The sequence below is a fragment of the Crocodylus siamensis genome, chromosome 7, assembly GCF_052110815.1.
Source record: "Crocodylus siamensis isolate JL-2025a chromosome 7, ASM5211081v1, whole genome shotgun sequence".
Classification (NCBI taxonomy): domain Eukaryota; kingdom Metazoa; phylum Chordata; order Crocodylia; family Crocodylidae; genus Crocodylus; species Crocodylus siamensis.
This window is the reverse complement of record NC_143401.1, coordinates 23897471-23916368: the sequence shown is the minus strand read 5'-3', so window position 1 is coordinate 23916368 and position 18898 is coordinate 23897471. Positions and strand designations below refer to the sequence as shown.

At 47.1% G+C, this 18898-nt stretch overlaps 1 protein-coding gene across 1 annotated transcript; it reads left to right on the top strand.

Annotated features, from left to right (window-relative positions):
- Nucleotides 1–5422: 5422 nt before the first annotated feature.
- Nucleotides 5423–17314, top strand: ECHS1 (enoyl-CoA hydratase, short chain 1). The gene is made up of 8 exons (XM_090058217.1): nucleotides 5423–5553; nucleotides 7053–7250; nucleotides 9354–9481; nucleotides 10384–10483; nucleotides 12388–12492; nucleotides 14813–14932; nucleotides 16687–16754; nucleotides 16837–17314. Exons 1-8 carry the CDS (start codon nucleotides 5445–5447, stop codon nucleotides 16900–16902), a joined length of 894 nt encoding a protein of 297 aa, XP_089914343.1. The 5' UTR covers nucleotides 5423–5444; the 3' UTR covers nucleotides 16903–17314.
- Nucleotides 17315–18898: the final 1584 nt, after the last annotated feature.

The window sequence follows — 18898 nt, the reverse complement described above, 5'->3', positions numbered from 1 at the left end:
GAGCAGGAGTCTGTGTCTTGGTGGGGGGGCTTAGCATCTGGATCCCTAGCTTTGGAGGGGTGGGGAGCTTTCGGGAGTGACGGAGGGGATTAGTGGTTTACATGCACCCCCTGCTGTAATTCAGTACCAAAGACAGCAGTGGAGTGGATTGGTATGTGACTCTCCCCACTGGAATTTACAGGGAATTGCATACTGGGCTTAATTTGCTGTAAAGACTACCATGTGCAAACATTGATACAACATTTTAAAATACACAATTTTAAATTTAATAAACTTATTTAATTTAATGAGGATTAAACCTCATTACACGTACAAGCAGCCCATGTGGTCAAAGGTTACCCTTTAAGGCTCACATACAAAAAAAACCTTCAGACAAACTACTAAGACCAGGCTCCAATAACCTGACTCTGGGAAGGCTGACTACCTCTGGCAAAAAGAAAAGAAAAAAAAAATCACACGCCAATGCCCCACAGTTTCATTCTCCAGTCTTCCCTATAACCAATGATAATGAAAAATGCCTTTGTGTTTTAGTTTTTCAGGAATGGAAGGGCAAGCAGACTGCTTCAAACATTAGGTCCCCACAGGTCAGCACTAGTACTCATACAAGTTGAATATAAGCTTACATGGACAGTGGCGTAAAAACCAAAAGGGACAAAAATTCCTTCTTTAAAACACTAGCTCCTACAGCAAGTGTGTCTACAGAGCCTAATACAAAGTGGCTCTAATTCTTGGCACTCTAATATGAGGTCACAAAACAATTAGTAAATGGCTAAGGCTCATTCACTTGAGGACAAGGAAATTATCAGAGAGGAATCCTACAAAAAAGAAACAGCTTAAAGATTGAGGAATGTATTTATATTGCATATTATGAAAAACAGTGCCTGCAAGTTTCAGGGAACAATATAAATGGTTTGAAAAGAAACGCAATTCAGGCCACTGCACTGATAGCCAGAGCTTCAAGTGATATTGGCACTTCAACATAGCCCCAACTCCTTCCTACCTGCACATTTGGAAGGAACATCCATGATCACGTACAGGTTTCCCTCGATTTATGTAGTAGATGCATTCCTGGAAAACTCCGCGTAAATCGAATTCGCATAAAGGGAACCCAGTTTATAACGTAACAAATGAGGATATGTTCCTACTATGGTGAGGAAGGGGAGGGAGGGAGCCTGGGGCTAGGGAAGGGGCAGGGAGAAGGGCATGGTGCAGCCCAGTGGCTGCAAACAGGTGGTGTCAGCCACTTCTGGGGGCTGCAGGAGGGTGGCACTGGGCTTCTCCCAGTGCTCGGGAGGGTGGCAGCCTGCAATGGGACAAGAGCAGGCTGGGGGTGGTGGTGGCACTGGGCTCTTCCTGCTGCTTGGTGGCAGCTCTGGGAGGGCAGGTAGGGTTATGGCAAATTCTGGGGTGCCAGCACCGCTATCCCATTGCTGCGGCCTGCCCCAAGTGTCAGGAAGAGCCTGGTGTTGCTGGGAAACCAGTAATCTAACTCTGCAAAAAGCAAGATTTTCTCTTCCTAAACAATGAAAGGGATGTTTGTCAAGCCACTTTTTGGCAGACTCCAATGGAAATAGATATTACAACTTTCCTCCTCTGTCTTGGTTAGAAATAGGATGGAGTCACCATACAATTCATTGTTTTTAACATATGGTTGAACCTGCACAACTTTACTACAGCAGACTATTAGTACTTTGCTGTGAAGGAAGGGCAATTAGAAATACTTCACAAAAGACACTAGATGAACACCTTGCTGGGGTCGTTTGATCCCAGTACTTTTCCCTGCCATGGCAGGGGTCGGACTTGATGATCTGCTCAGGTCCCTTCGGACCCTACCAACTATGAAACTATGACACCTATTTTCAGAGCCTTACAGATGAACCTCTGGCAGGCACGCAGTAGCAGCTGAATAAAGCTATAGCTTGATTGAGCTGGGAGAATAAAACTTGCTTCAGGAGTCTGGAGTTGGACATCCAGATGATGTGGCCGGCCCAGTGATGTTGATCATTGCTTCTACGCTCATGGTGTTTGCTTGTTAAAGGATACTAATGTTGCCGCAACTTCCCACTGGATTTGAAGAATCTTCCGAAGGCAGCATTGATGGTACTTTTCCAATGACTTAAGGTGTCTCTTGTACGCTGTTCACATCTCAGGTCCATACAGTACGGTGGGGATCACGACTGCTTGATAAACCATGAGCCTGGTTTCAGATTTGATGTCATGATCTTTGAACACCCACTTCCTCAATGTCCAAAGGCTGAACTTGAACCATTTGAGGTGAAGTTGGATTTCTTTATCAATGTCAGCCTTTGGACACTTGAGGTGGCTTCCGAGGTATGAGAAATCTTCAACGTTTTCCAGAGTTTCATTGTGAGTCTGAATTACTGGAGCTGGGGACTGCTCATTAAGAGCTTCTTGATGGAGGACCATAGTCTTCTGAATGTTAAGGTTCAGTCCCATTTTCTTGTATGCCTTGGTAAAGATACTGATGATGGACTGAAAGTTTGCTTCCTTCTGAGCACAAACTACAGCATCATCAGCATACTGGAGCTCAATGACCGAGGTTGGGGTGGTCTTGGTTTAGGCTCAAAGTAGGCTGACTCTGAGCCAACTCAGCTGAAGTACATGTCAAGGCCAGTCAGAGCCATGGCAGCTGCCTGCCCACCCTCCACCTGCCCTCTGCTTCCCACCCTCATGCCTCTGCAGTCTGTGCTCCCTCCCCACATCCTACTGTCAGATGTGGCTCCAGCTCCATTCCCTCCTGGGGCATGGAGCACATGGAGGCTCCATCCCCCGCCCTGGCAATCAGCAGTAGTGCAACGCTGGTTCTGGGATGCTACTGTGTGGCTGGGCAGGGGTCATACTTCCATGGGCTCCATTTTCTGGGAGGGTATGGAGCTGTACAGGTGTCTGACAATAAGCAGTGGGAGGAAAAGGGGGGAGGCTGTAGGAAGCAAGGGGAACTGGGAAGAGGCTGTGGGGAGTGAGGTAATAGGGCAGAAGCTGCAGGGTGGCACAGGCAGCAAAGGGGGCAGGCACTGTAGGGGGGGTAGGCTGCTGGAAGAAGTGGTGGGGGCAGAGGACAAGGGGGCTGCTTCCCCCCACAACCACTTGTCCCCCCATTCCCCCACTGCTGTTGCTTTCCTTGCTGTGGCAGTGGAGAGGATGAATTTAAGAAAATAATCTTATAATTAGATCCTATACATGAAAAACTAACAAATTTGTACCTTTTCCATATATAGAATGTAATTATTGGTGGGGGGCGGGTATCTTAAATTTGAAGTCATTTTGGATTCAGGTAAATACAGTATTATTGAGACTGTAGTGACAAGCACATCTGACACCAAGCATCTACAAGGAGTTAGTGAGGGAGCAGGGCTTTTGAACTAAAGCTGTCATCTTGGATATTAAGGGCCAGTTCACACCCAGCTGATGGCCTCCTTGCTGCTAAATGCTTTTGTGTAGCTACTGGCTACTCCAGCACTGAAAACAAGGCTGGGGATTTACTCAGTGAGCCAGTGGGGGATCCATGTGGTGGGGATGAACTTTTTTCCCCCCCCAAAAAATATTTATATAATTCTGGGTCATGTGGCAGCTCAAAGCATGCTAAAAACCCATTACACAGTTCGCACCGTGCAACCACACACCCATCTCTTTACCTGTACCCCTGCCCTCCTCAGAGGTCTACTCCTGAAGTCTATGCTATGCCCCTCTCCACCAGATGAGGTCTGCCATTTCTTTCCCATTGTACTCTTCTGTGTTCCTGTAGTACCAGTACATTTCACTTCGTCCCATTTTAATGCACTCCTCAACTGTGGGGTCTGAGTGTCTGTTTATGAGCAGGATCCTGGCTTTCAACAGTGCATATCTGAAGCAGGATATGAACTGGTTGAAGCAAGCTGTCAGGGTCCCTTGCTGTCTGGTCAGGTGCCCATAGAGAATGGCTTCCCTGGTCAGGTTTCTGAAACCTGTGACCACTCGAAGTAGCACACAGATTTTCTTCCACACCTCTCTGGCGTATGGGCAGTCCCAAAAGAGGTGGTCGATTGTTTCTGCCTGCCAGTGGCAGGTTTGTCTCGGGTGGTTTGATGGACCTCTCTGCTTTGCGCTGTTTCTCCATGCCCACACGGGGAGTGCCCAGTGGGCTGCCTGCCCGTTCAGGTCTCTGCTTCTTCTGCAGGTCCTTGTGGAAGATTCGCTCCCACATGGCCTGGCAGCTGTCACCAGGCAGAAAGTCTACCGATGATGTAGCGTCTCTTGTCCTTACCACCTCCTGTATTTTGCATGGTTTACCAGGGTTGCTAGGGCAGCATTGTGCAGTTTGTATTTCTCTTGAAAGCGCTTCAGGATCTCGTAAAACCATGGAGAAAACACAGGCTCCCACTAGCCGTTGTGTGCACTTGCCACTGTCACAGCAGCTGTCCTACAAAATACTTAACAAGCTGGCTGTTTTAGATTCCCCCTGCTGCCAGTTTGCAAACCTGGCTCATGTACTTGGCCCAGAGGAAGAGCAGGATGTCTGGCATCTCTCTGCCTCAGGACCGTTTTGTTTTGCACAGCTTGACCCTTGCCACCTTTCTCCCATGTGGTGCTCCAAAAGAAAGCACGGCTGGCTCTCTGGATTCTGCCAATGACATGTTCTGAGGGGGAAGACTAGAGCAGCATGTATCAGCAGCAGCAGGAGCACCGTTTTAGTGCCCCCACCACCTGACAGGCAGCATGACTGCCATAGCCAGTCTCTGTCTGGTCCTGGCCTTCTCATTTCCCATATCCTCTGCCCCCTCAGCTATGGGTCATATTCCACCCCAAGGATCAGGTGGGTTTTTTAAAGAAATTTTTGGTGTTCCAAGGCAAATCAAGTCCAAATCCAGGACCATAAGTGGCCCTGAACTGGCAACCATCCTCCACCCCCACCAGGGGCTTCAGATATTTCCAAAGTCTTTTGGCAGGCATCCTACATACAGACCCAAGCCCGGAGGCTCGGGGTTCGGATGCCCCCGGGTTTCACCTGCGCTCAGCCACCCGGTCACAGGAGCAAGCTAGGGGGGAGCCTCCCCTTTCCATACAGTGCGCTTTAAGCCCCAGGGCCTCGGCAGGTACTAAACCACGCCAGACGAGCAGTTATCCCGAGCTGTCTGCATGGAGCCAGATACACAGTGCTTCCCCTGCCAGGATCGCATGGTGGAGAAGCAAAGGAAACCACGTTCCCAGGCACTGAAGCAACCGGCGCTGCGAATGAACACGGCTCCCTCCAGCGCCCGGCCCGGCCCTGCCCGCGCGCAGAGGCGGCTGTGGCGGCCGGCCCGAGCGCTGGCGTGGGAGGTGCTCCGCGGCAGCTCCGCCAGGGTCCCGCTTGGCCCCGCTCAACACGTGCTCCAGGCGCTGGGGGAGGAGCGGGGCGGCGCCGCTTGCCCGCAGTCCCGCCCCCGCCTCAGCCCAGCCCCGCCATGGCCGCCGCCGTCCGCGCGCTGCTCCGCCCGGCCCGGGCCCGCGCCCCCGCGCGCTTCCTGCTGCCGTCAGCGGCCCCCAGCGCCGGGGCCCGGCACTGCGCCGCCGGTGAGCGGGCCGGGGAGGGGCGCTTCCAGTAGGCTCGGGCCCCCGGGCCCTGCGGCCGAGGCTGGGCTCTGGCTCGAGCCTGAGCCGAGCCGCAAGGGCGGACGCCTGGCTGCAGGCCGGGGCCGCCCGCGGGAACGCCTCCTGGAGCGGGCTCGGGGAGCCCCGCCCCTCCGCGCAGACAGGGCGGCTCGCCCGGCCTGTGCACATCTTACCTGCAGTCAGTTCAGCCCCTTCCTTCTCGGTCTGGCCCTGGACGCAGCCCGAGCGCCCTCCTGCCTTTCCCGGAGTGTGGACCGCCGGGCCGCCCGTCCCTCCCTCCCTCCCTCCCGAAATACTCGGAGTCCCTCTAGCCTTCTCGGGGTGCTGCTCGGAGCCCTCTTGGCGGGCTGCTTTCTGCTACACGTGGCTTTTGGCCTGGGCAGTCGGCTGGTAACAATGATGCCAGGGTTGTGTGGGTGTCTGTGCCCTCTCTGCTAGCCCTGTACCTCGGCTCAAGGGGGCTCTTTTGGTGACCTGTTTTTTCTCTGGTGGAAGGGGAGGGTTGAGTCGTGCTATGACTCCTAGTTCAGCACATGTGCTTTGCAAGAGGGGTCTGAACAGCCCTTCTGCCCTTGGAGCATGTGTTTATGCCTTCTGGTGCTTTACTGGACTGAGCCATTTGGGCTGGTCATATCTCATTATTTTTACAGGCCTTTATGTTGACTCATGAACGGATGTGACTGTAAGGGTATGTCAGCCATCCAGGGGGCCTCAAAGATGTACGGTCTTCATGTTTTGCCATGAGGACTAAATCTTAGTGCTGATCTGGGTAGACTCTTGTAATAACTTATCATGGTACCACATCAGCTGGCAAGGAGGAGCTGCCTGAACACCTGAGCTGGTTGTCTGCATGGTGGCAGAAGGGCAAGGCAATCAGAGCTGAGGTTGGAGGTGCAGCAAGGCAGTTATGTGAGACCTTGCATGATAATTTGTCCTTTCTTTTCAAAGGAATTTCTTGAATTTACAGGAATCTTGAATCTACAGTTAAGTGGATTCAGCAAAGGCATTAACAGGCAGATGCATTAGGAGCAAAATCCTATTTCCCCACTACAACCCTCTCTTCCCCTCCAAATAATAACAACAGGAAGAGAAACAGATTCTCTTCCTGTTGTTATTATTTGGAGGGGAGAGAGGGTTGCAGTAGGGAAATAGGATTTTGCTCCTGATGTTATTATTTAGTTATTCTGTTTCTTACTGGTTGGTGTAAGACACAAGCTGACAGACCAGACTCTCAAAGCCTAGAGCAAGCAAGTAGTGGAGGCTGTTCCCTACTAATGCAGGAGAACGTGGATGTTAGAGGCATCAGTAGAAGTATATTGGGAGATGGGGCTTAGCAGAGGAGGACAGAAAGGGAATTCCTGGGGTAGGATCCAGTCATCAAGGAAGCAGGTCCATTTTGGTGGGAGGGAGGGGGTAGAGGCTTATTTTTGCAACAACTAATTATTTTCCTTTCCTGTCAGGTGCTCAGTTCCAGTACATCATGGTGCAGAAGAAAGGAACTAAGCAGAATATAGGTGTGATCCAGCTGAACCGCCCCAAGGCCTTAAATGCCCTCTGTGATGGTCTGATGAATGAGATGAAGGTGGCACTGGACTTGTTTGAGAATGACCCTCAAGTGGGAGCCATTGTCATCACAGGAAATGAGAAAGCCTTTGCAGGTGGGGATAGTGGGCAACATGTAGATCTCTGGAGCAGCAAACTGGGCATCTCTGAAAGTGAGATGTGTAGGAATTAGAGCTGGTACTCGTCTGCTTCATGAGTTACCTGTTGCTGGTGGAGGAAGTGTGTGGACACCATACTCTTATGGAAAGACAGATTTGTATGGTTCTTGATACCTCTATTTCCAAGAGGGTATGTGAGAATTAAGGGAAAAATGAGTCCAGCTGTCATCTTTCCTTCAAAAATGCATGGACACACAGTTATCAGGTACTTGAAAATGGATGGAGACCCCAGAGTTTGGGTCAAATGAGAGAAGTAGAGCTGGGTGTCATCGCTTCACTCCTAATCTCCACACAACCTTGCCTAGTGGCCTCATACACACAGAATAGGAGGGGCAACAAGATAAGGGTTTCTTGTGAAGGGGCCAGACAATTGTAGACTTAATATCTGGCATCTTGTTTTCCTGAAGGGAGGCATTGACAGCCTATGCCAGCAGTGGCTGCAGTGTCTCCTGGTTGACTTCCACCAGCCAGCCCAGACATAGGTTTAGTTCACAGTTGGTCTTCTACATCCTTCTAAGTACATCCTCTGCATCAGAGAGTAACAGTGATTTAAAGCAACCCATAAAAATGGGACAAGTTTTCACTTCCTCAATCCTAAACTCTGACTTTGCAGCAAAAGTGGTGGTTCCCAAGCCCTGCTTGAATATGAGTAATTTTGTCTGCAAAACGGCAGACTCATCACGGTGGACTGAAAAGGCTTGATCTCCAGGTGGAGACAGGCTGGATTAACCAGGCCATTCAGTACCCCAAACATTTCTGCCAGGCCATGCTTTGCAATGGCAGTAGAGGTAAAAAAGCTTTTAGGACCTGGGCAGATGACATGTTTACGCAGATGTAAGAAAGGAACAGGCAAACAGGGTAAGCTCCTACACTGGGTTAGCTTAATCCCATTGTGTTGAATTGCCCCTGAATGAATTGGGTAAATTACACCAGTATAGGTGTCTCTGCAACTTAGCTTGGGGCAGGCACTTGCCACAGATAAACAAGCTATTTTGTACACCTTACCATCAGCAGCAATCTGTGGCAGTCAAGGATGATTGTCTTCCTCACAGTCAAGGATGATTGCTTTATCTGTGGGTCTGAAGGTGGCTGACAAGGTCTACATGGGATCAACAGACTCTGTTGTAGCTGGTGCGCATGATTTCAGTTTCAAAGTATGTACTTTACCACTTACCGGTGAAACGCAATGATAGCTGCCTACTGCGTGCAGCTACCCCAGAACTGCTGCTCACTTATGTGCCTTGGATCCTAATACAGTTTACATTGGTGGAGAAAACCCATGTAGGTTACACCTGTGCAAATATCAGTATATCATCTTCCAGGCTCTTAGAACTAGCAAATATCTTTTTGGTCCTATCCTGCACTCAGAGGCTAGTGAAGGGCTGTTCCCTACAGGATGCTTTATAGCTTTTTGTTGAGTCTTATTTTAAATGCCCCAAATGTTACAAGATCCTATCCCTTTAGGAAACAAAATTGTTTCTAAACAGAACAAGTCAGTCTTGAATTGTGGCTGGCAACTGCGTACAGTTCCAAGGATGGAGAAGGTTATTTTTAATGCTGTGGATGTTTCATAATCATGCCTTTTAGGCCTGTCTTGTGACAACTATTCTTGCAAAAGGGCTTAAGCATCATATCTTTATCTGTGTACTTTTACTTACTTACTTTTACAAGTAACTTCTAAGATCACTGAAAAAGTAATCAGATAAAATAATGTTTCTTTTCCAACCAATTGTTTCATTCATTCCCCTGGTAAAAACATGTCATGCTTTCTGTTTGTCTGATTCCTATCACTACGTGAAGGTAAGGGAAAGTAGTAGGGAAGATTTTGGTGATATGTGAAAACTACAGTACTTATTGGGGGTGGGGTGGGGTGGGGTTAGGTTAGGTTTATTTTTTGGAAATTGCAAGATTTCAAGTTGACTGCTAATTAAGGGCTTCTTGAAATTTTATTTAAATTAATCCATTGCTGTTTATTTACAGAATCAAGCACAGTGATTTTTTTTCTGGCTTATCCCATATAAAAAATAAACTGTCTTTCAGCTGGAGCAGATATAAAAGAAATGCAGAACAGCACCTTTCAGGAGTGTTATAGGAGCAACTTCCTCGCTGGTTGGAACAGAGTCTCTACAGTCAGAAAGCCAGTAATAGCGGCTGTTAATGGTTATGCTGTAAGTCTGGGTTTCCCATTCTGTAATCTTTTCCACATTCACATGACCAAGAATGCTACTGTGTCAATGCCATACCATAGGAATAGTTTATATTCTTGTCACAGGTGTCTCCATGGAGAGTCATGCCAAGCTCCAATGGGAGTTTTAACATTCTTAAGACTGTTTTCCCTTTAAGATATAATGAGACGGTTTTGTGCTGCCTCCAGATTTAACCATTGTAAGGTTTGGACATTTGGGGTTATTCTCTCATTGCTGAAGGATAATAAAATACCTTGTGCTGAGGGTGGCATCAGTGGGGAGCTTTCTTCCATCTCTGTAAATTAGAAATAAAAATCAGGTAAGGGTTGTTTAATAACACATGTAAGAGACTTAGGACTGTGAATCTGGGCAGAAAGACTGAGTCACAGCAGTGAAATAAAGAAAATACATCCAGACATATCTATCAAAGAGCTCCCTGCAGTCCTGGCTGTGGAGTTTATTGCTTTAACTTCCTCTCTTCTCACCCCTTTGGGGTCCTTATATAAGAAAGGAGCTGAATTTGAAACAGTTTGTTTTATACAGTTTATCTTTGTAAACCGTACTGGTTTGGGCTTCCTGAGCCAATCCTTGGATGTTCTCAGTGCCTCAGTCATTGGACAGAGTTTGGAAACTACAATGTCAATTACTGGCTCAGCCCCAGACTTCCTTTATGATTCTGACTAGGTCTCTGAATCAAGCCTATGCCTTCATTCTCCCTCTGTGGAATGTGGATAATAGCATTTTCCCACCTCCAAAGAATGTTGCGTAGGTTGTGCTAGGGCATCTGATACGATGGTGATGGGGACCAATAGGTAGGTAGATCAAGTTAGCATTGTGTACAAAGTGGCACTGAACAGGTCCTAATTCTATTCTGTCTTCCAAAGCTGGGTGGTGGCTGTGAGTTGGCCATGATGTGTGATATCATTTATGCTGGTGAGAAGGCACAGTTTGGACAACCAGAAATCTTGCTGGGAACCATTCCAGGTAATTTTTACTGAGTGAATTCCTTTCTTTGTGTTCAGTAGGCATAACTTAGTGTGGCCAAGCTTCTTCCAGCCCCTGTCACTGTTAGTTACCTAAAGCCACTGGACAAGGTTGCATTTTAGAAATAATAGTATTATAGACCTGCTACATACCTGCACCCAGAGTATAGAAGATGCTGACTAGTCCTACAGATATAGATGTGACTGTGACCAGTCAAAACCAAAGCAACTTTTATGACTTTTGAGTTCTTACTTTTCAGGCTTTCTAGTGCAAATGTCAAATGGCTTCTAACTGTGTAGTGGCTGCTGAGTGCCTCTATGAAAGCATGCATAGAGGTCGCAGAGAGAAACATTGCTATTTTTAGAAAAGTTCCTTCCTTAGCTGTTTCTCACACACTTCTCTTTTTAAATGGCCATACCTATGTTTTTTCCCATTCATCCTTTAAATGCCAGAATGATTCTGAACACTTCTTTCCTGAACTTTATTAGAATTTTCCATGTATAGAATGTAATTATTGGTGGGTCACCTTAAATTTGTGCCTCTCCCTGCTGCAGTGAGGAAAACAATGGCAGGGGGACAGGCAGTAAGGCAGAAGTAGGTTGGCAGGAGGTGGGGAGGCAGAGGCTGCCTGGGTACAGGGGGAGATGGGAAGGGGGCCCTAATGCTGTGGGGCAGGAAGGGGTCATGTGGGGGACCCTTACTTCTGCTCTGGTAAGCTCCATCCCTACTGCAGCCCAGAGGAAGGAGCATATGTTTGCTTCAGCTCCAGCCCTGCCCTGTAGCAGTTGCGGGATAACAGGCTTCCAAGTGTTGGGAAACGAGGAGACAGGGGGCTGAATGCTACAGGGGTGGAGGTACAGGCAGCGGCTGCATCTCCATACCCAACCCTGTCTTTCCTACCCATGCTAATGTGGAAAAAAACCCCTCATCTTTGAATTGAGTAAATATGGTGTTTGTTTCTGAGTGTGTACTATAAGACATTGTTGGGTCTGAATGTTAACCTTGGTTTTCTTTTCTTTTTCTTAACTGGATCTGAGTGAACTGTTCCATACCAATGATGTGCTATGCTAGCGTGTGCCTTAGCAATAAAACTGAAAGCCCCGTTCTCTTTTTCTGCTGAGTCAAGGTGATCCTTGATGCCAGCAATATATATGTTGTTGGTTGCTTTCTCATCCACTAACGAGTTTTGTCCCCCTAGTAGATCTGGTAATATGATTGTTGATTCATTTCGAACCTTGTGGTCATTTAGTAGCTGGATATACTTTCATTTTAATTAGTGTACATCTGCATCAGAGCATTATGCGCAGAATACCCATCACACAGTTTTGTTGGGGCCCTGTTAGAGGGGCCATGCTGCATGTCAAGCATAATTGTAGTGTATAATTGAGTGATTACATACACTCTTCTGTCATTTACTCTGTGTCCTCTAATTCTGTAGTGGGGTAAGGTGACATCCAAGCCCAAGGGCAGAGCTAGTTTCTAGAAGCCAGCGAGGCAGCAGTGGCTAGCCAGTGGAAAAATGCCTGTTTCCACCTGTGTGTTCCATGAAGATCCAACAGTTTGCCTTCCTTGCACAATCTTTTTCCTCCTCCCAGCTGTGCTGCTGCCTCTGAATCTGTGAGAGATCAGAGTATGTTTGTCAAGCACAAGGGTTGGCAACCTACAAACGACAGGTTTTGGGTTGCAAAGACCCTGGATCTGGAGCAGCTTGGGGGGATTGGCAGCATGCTGCAGCCAGGGCAACAGAGGGGGCATCCCCAGGGTCGTACTGCTTGCCTTGTTCCTGCAACAGGGTTCCAGCTCACAAGCAGCAGCCCACAGCAGCAAAACCACCTGACCCATGGTCTAGGAAGTTCCTTCTTAATGAACCTTGTAATCTAACTGCTGTCTTCCTCTTCCCACAGGAGCTGGTGGGACTCAACGACTCACGAGAGCAGTGGGCAAATCGTTAGCTATGGAAATGGTCCTCACTGGGGACAGAATTTCTGCTCAGGAAGCTAAAGAGGCAGGTATGGGCACAAGTGTGTCTGCCTTCTAATTGGGCCCTTTTCAGGTGGTCCTACATGGGAAGAGATGGAGGCAGTAGGAGTGAGGAAGTGATTCAGCTAGATATTGGAGCCCAAGCCAGCTTGCAGCTTCTTCACTGTTAGTTATTGGGGTATCTCTGCGCTGAGCTAGGTAATGGAACCCATATCACTTACTCCATGGCCTTCCTCAGGGATCTGCTGCCTATGGATGGCTCTCTGTTTCCCTATACTTAAGATAGTTGGGATAAAGAGTACTTCCTCAGCCTGGTCTAGGGGGCCCTTGGTCCACATTGGGCTTCCAGCCCTACCAAAACACATATAACGAGTGTTTTGTGCAGCAGCTTCTTTCTGCTACATTTTTGGTCCAGTTCACCCTGGTGCTGCAGAACCAGCAGATGGAGTGTGTCATACCAGCATGCCTGACTGGATTTTTATCAGAGGATGCAGCCTAATGACTGATGATTTTCAGGCCATCTGCATTCATAGGCAACCATCTACACAGATGCTTAAAAAACATTTATTCCAAACTGTCACCCACAACTACAAGCCAAAAACATCTTGCAACCTGCTACAGGTAAAAATAGAGGAGATAAGGCTACTGCCATTGCCCTGCTACTGCAGTGGCAGAGAAATATTTTGTCAACCTTGGGAAAAGAATGAAACCCCACACTAGAGAAAACAGCAACCTCTCCCCGCTACTTCCATCCCAGCTTCCCTTCTTGCCACACATGCACAAGTCTTTGTCAATCTAACTAGAAGAAATAGTTCTTCCTAACTTCGTATTTGGTGACCATTTTGATCCTGAGCAACAGAGCAAGACCTTAGAGCCAGGAACCTCTGAGGTTTTGAAGTTCCAGTAGGAGCACCAGTGCATCCCAGCTAATGCACCCCCCAGCTTTTTCTGTGACTAACGTTTAGTACTTCAGAGGAGGGCAGTGAAGAAAAACAGAAGCCAGTAAAGCATTTGTGAGGTAAAACTTTCTTCCTGCTCATAAAAACTATTCATCCTCCAATGTTGTGCTTGCAGTCCCACATGACTGTGGTAGTGGAGAGGTCAGCTCAAGGGGCACAACAAGGGGCAGGGACCTAAGGACTGCATTCTGCCCAGAAGCCCTTGGATGCTGTGGGTTGTCAGATCTCCTCTGACCTGCTGCTCATGTTGGGGGTGAAGGGAGCTGTGCTGCTTCCAGCTGGAGTTGTGGTCAGGTGCATGGTAGAGGGCTCTCTTTCTCTTAAACCCACAGCTTTACTGTGCTGCTAAAAATATAAAAGGGCAGGAGCCCCATCCATCTCCCTTTCATGCCATCTTCATGGTAGAACTGGGCTATACATGCTATGGTTCATTCCATGCTGTGGCTGCTTTTGTCTAATATGACAGCCAGGAGCCCTGTGTATAAATTCCATTCACTAATGGGGTGTTTTGCTTTGATGGATGCCTGTTGCTGGGCTATTTGATGCCTGTATGTACAAGCCCTGTGCTGTGTGACTTGCGTTACTTGTATTCCTGCTAGCCTTGGCAAGCATCACTTGGCCATTTCCAGCTGTCACTTCTCTGCTAGGAGTGTGATTCCAAAGAAAGTGGAAAGTTTGAACTTGGACATTCTTTGAAATCGACTCTGAAATGACGTGTGGCTCTCTGCTACCTCTCTTGCTAAGATCAAATTAAACATGCTTGCTCTGGAAGAGGGCTTTTCAATTTGAAGACATTTAAGACATCCTGAGATGCAGATTCAGTCTAGCTGGCTTCTGTCCGTCACAAGAGCAATCAGCAATAAAGATCCTGAAAGGAAACGGAGCCTACTCTTTGTTTGGCTCTGCCAGCCCTTCAGCCTCATGGGAATGGCGTGAACTGCTGTACCCAGGCCTTTGAATGGTCAGATTCAGATTCTGTGCAAACAACTGATCCACTTCTAGCATGACAGCATGGTGGTGTTGGGCACTATGAACCACCTGAGACAAAATGGATGGATGGTAGTGGATGTGGCCCCAAAGGGGCATCTCTGTGGAAAGAGAAATTATGTTATACAGGCATTTCTCTGACCACGACTAAGCCTCATTTCAGTGGGACAGCACTTGTGGAGCCAACAGACTGATCTGAGGTTCTGTACCCTGGTGTGTGGACCTGCAGCAGCCCTAAAAGCTCTGCATTGTCAGTGTGAGGTGCTGGATCTTGTTTGGGCTGCTGTGTGTTGTCTGTGCCTGACAAACTTGCTAAGCTGTGGCATGACTTCTTGTGCCAGGCTGGATGTTAGGAGTGCACTACTGTAATGTCTGTCCAGTAACTTGCCTCTGTTCTTCTTAGGCCTTGTCAGTAAAATATTCCCTGTGGAAAAACTGCTGGAAGAAGCCATCAGTTGTGGTGAGAAAATTGCTGGGAATTCCAAGTTGGTGGTAGCAATAGCCAAAGAAGCAGTCAATGCAGGTACTAGCTATTCCTATGGTAATGGGGGGGAAGGTACTTGGGTTCTGTGGCTGCAGACTTGATCTATTCTAGGAGAAGCACCCCAAACTTGAAGTAGTAATGAGAGAAAAATACTTTGTAGCCCTTGAAAATGGGAGCTGAGTGTAGCTGGTACAGGGGTGCATTTAGAGGCTGCCTGAATTCTCACTCGGGGCAGAGTGGCTCCTTTCTTCATACCACAGCTTTACAGGGACAGTGTGTATGTCAGCATTAACACGTTCACTTCTGATCACTTTAGCAGAACTATCCAGCTAATATACTTGTCCCAGAGTTCCAAGCAGCCTCCCTGATTTATCCATGTGTCCAGATCCCATCCTTTTCCCAACCCTGTTGCCAAAGCCCCCAGATTCCCTTCTTGAGAATGTGGGCAGTCTATTTCTGTTGATACAAATATCTGCATTGTGAAATGGGAACAGCTTGGAGCTGAGTGTCATTGAGCACTTGGAAGAAACTGTACTAAGCATGGTGTTCCAATCTTCATTTGTTTCATGTAAATGAAGCTGTTGCTGTATCCTAGGGTTTTGTATGTGGCATTAGGGATAAGTCTCCTGCTTTTTAAATGCCAAGGAATTTCTAGAGAAATTCCAACTGGGGTACAGGAGGGAGGAGGAGCTGTGATTTGGATAATTCTGATCTTCACTCTGAATTTGGGGTGAGGCAGTATCAACTGTATAGTCATATCTGGGGTCAGGTTATCTTGGGCTTGTTAAATGCCCTTTGTGCTTATGAAATGCAAAACTCCTAGAACTCTTGGTTCAGAGGTGATACCTTTTATTAGGCCACTTTTATAACCCCACTTTTCCTGCAAGCTTTCAGGTGCACACACCCTTCTTCAGGCTCAGGGAAAATTGAAGATGGTCAAAAGTCTTCATAGGTAGAAAATAAACTTCATTTTTGCACAGAGGAAGCTGAGGGTGGAAGTCTGCTCCTCTGGATTCATGGCAGGAAGGTGCAGAAATCTTTCTTGTTGTTCAGCAATGATGCTTAAATTCAAAAGCAGCTGAAATTCGGCATCTGCCATGTTTCGGGGATGTATTTGATAGCAGTATTGGTCTGAGACCAAAAGAAATGCAAAACTGTAGAACTCTTGGTTCAGAAATGATGCCTGTAATAGACTAAGAAATTGCAAAAAAAATCTTTTTCTGCAAAAAAATATTTTTGTGATTTCTTAATTGGTCTAATAAAAGGTATCATTTCTGAACCAAGAGTTCTAGAGTTTTGCATTTCTTTTTGTCTCAGACCAATATGGCTCCAAACACATCCCTGAAATATGGACAATACTGGATTTTAGCTGATTTTGGATTTAAACTTCAGCGCTCCACAGCGAGAAAGATTTTTATACCTCCCTGCCTTTCTGCCATCTAACACCAGAAGGAAAGGCATCCTTTTATCTGCACATCAAAGAGCAGCTCATAAAGACACCCTCATGGATCCAAAGGAACAGACTTCCACCTTCAGCTTCCTCTGTGCAAAAATGGAGTTTAGTTTCTACCTATAGGAACTTTTTATCATCCTGAATTTTCCCTGAGCCTAGGGAAGTGTGTGTGTGCCTGAAAACTTGCAGAAAAAGATATTTTTTGTGATTTCTTAGTTGGTTTAATAAAAGGCATCATCTCTGAACCAAGAGTTCTAGAGTTGTTTGCATTTATTTTTGTTTCAGACCAAGATGACTACCAGATACATCCCTTTGCACTTACCACACTCTTATTTTTCAGCTTTTGAGACAACATTATCTGAGGGGAATAACACAGAGAAAAGACTCTTCTATGCTACCTTTGCTACAGTGAGTACATAGTTTATTAGACAGTTCATCTGTGGTCCCTACTGTATTGACCAGGCCTCTAAGAACTCTCTCTCTCTCCCAGGATGACCGAAAGGAAGGCATGACTGCTTTTGTGGAGAAGAGAAAGGCAAACTTCAAGGACCACTGAACCCCCTGGAGTGAAATGGTTGCTGGTTCATGCTCTAAGAGATGCTGACTTAGCATAACAGAAGTGGAGACTCCTTTTGTCTCCTCAGAATGTGTGAATTGACAAATGGTCATCATAGCAAATGTTGCACACTCTTAATCATAACACATACCTAATTTTGTTAATGTATAACTTCTGAGTGAACCTTGGTGGAAAAGGTCCTTGGAAATATAAAAGCTTTGTTGCTCAGGCACATTGGAGAAGGGGATGCTGTACTTTGGGCCCTTCAGTATAATCAGTTTACAGGGAGCAGGAACATGTCTGATCTTAATTGCAAATATCTCGGTGCTTTTGGCTATGTTAGAGAAGGTAAAATGGAAATCGTTTTGTGATTTAAAATAAAAGGGCCTTTCTGGTTTGTTTTATTTACTTATTTATTAGAATTGTATCTTGCCCAGTTCATACAGCTCAGAATGACTTAGAACAAACAGACACCCACAGACAGAGTTCCTAAAACTTGAGAACTCCAATTCCCCTTCCTTCTTTCCTGCAAAACATCTACCATTTCCCTACCAAACCCGTATAGAAGCAAACCCTCTCTGGCCAATCCCAACCAGGCTTTCCAGGTGCTATTTATATCCAGATGTGAGAAACCTTTTCCTCCCCACTTCCCACATCCCTGCCTCACCTGAAGGGGCGATCCCTGCATCCTCTCCCAATGTCCCTTCCAAATCCACAACCCCTAACTTATTCCCATTTCCCCAACAAACACAACAGTTGAATCAGAAGAACTTCAAAAAAAAAAAAAGTTAAAAGAAAGACCCTCCATCATTGCCGTGGTCACTGCTGAAGGCTAATGTTAAAGGACACCTTTAAGCACTGCATTTTAGTAGCATCTACCCAGAGAAACCTACTGCCTTTGTCAGGCCTGTAGGCTGGCCAGGGTCCTTATCCCTTCATTCAAGTAACCAAGATGGTTTCTCGGCTTGTTGTGTTAGGAGGGTTATACTCATCAAAGAGATCTTGTTCTGAAGAGAATGTCTTGGAAAGACTAGCTTTCCCACTGGGAAAAACATGTAAGGAGGGCTCTGGGGTTTTATTGCTGTATCCTGCCCTACAGTGGTTAGCTGCCAACAGGGAGGAACCCCAGATCTTTGGACATAGTAGTATTGCATGGCTGGAGACTGGCAGCTGTTGCCACAAGCCAAGTAAGCAGTGACTGAAGGCCAGTAGCCAGAAAGCAAGGGCTTTTTCTTTAGTATTTGAAGAAATACTGGTCACAAACTCCTGGAAGATTGTTTCAGGCTTATTTCAGGCTCACCATTAGGAAAAACTGCTTCACAACTAGAGTGTCCAGACTGTGAAATAAGCTCCCTCCAGAGGTGGTGCGATCACCTACCCTAGAAATTTTCAAGGGAAGACTAGACAGTTACCTTGCTGGGGTCACCTGACGCTCAGGTGTCTTTCCTGCTTGGTACAGGGAGCTGGACCTGATGATCTTCCAAAATCCCTTCCAGCCTTACAGATCTATGAGTGACTGGAGCCTAAGTCTTAGGAGGTATGGCTTTGAAACAGTTCTTCCAGGCCCCAGAACGCCCCTGCATACATTTTGACAGCTGGCAGGCTTTGTGGCCTCAGCAGGGGCTAGCAGCCAGGCCTGCAGTAGTTTCCTCCCACCCTGTGCCCCAAGACAGACCCAGTTGTACAAGCACCCATGACACGTTTTGCCTGTCAGCAGCTAGAGGTGCAGGGCCCCAGAACCCTTCAACCTATCTCCTTGAAAGCTGGCAGGCTTCGTGGCCTCATCAGGGGCTATCAGGCCTGCAGCTTTCACCCTGCTGTGTCTTGACACACAGTGTCACCCATGTCGCCAGTTTTGCTTGTCTGTAGCTTGACATAGTTTCCTCCAAGCCCCTACACCTATCTCAGTGAAACTTAGCAGACTTTGTGGCCTCAGCAGGGGCTACCATTGCTGCAAGTTTAATCCAAATTGGGCCAGATACGACAAAGTTATAGG

Excerpts from the sequence above, each read along its gene's own strand:
- ECHS1 (XM_090058217.1), top strand. The coding sequence starts at position 5,445 with ATGGCCGCCGCCGTCCGCGCGCTGCTCCGCCCGGCCCGGGCCCGCGCC. Across the intron at positions 10,484-12,387 it reads CTTGCTGGGAACCATTCCAG|GAGCTGGTGGGACTCAACGA; the intron begins GTAATTTTTACT and ends CTCTTCCCACAG. Across the intron at positions 16,755-16,836 it reads TCTATGCTACCTTTGCTACA|GATGACCGAAAGGAAGGCAT; the intron begins GTGAGTACATAG and ends TCTCTCTCCCAG.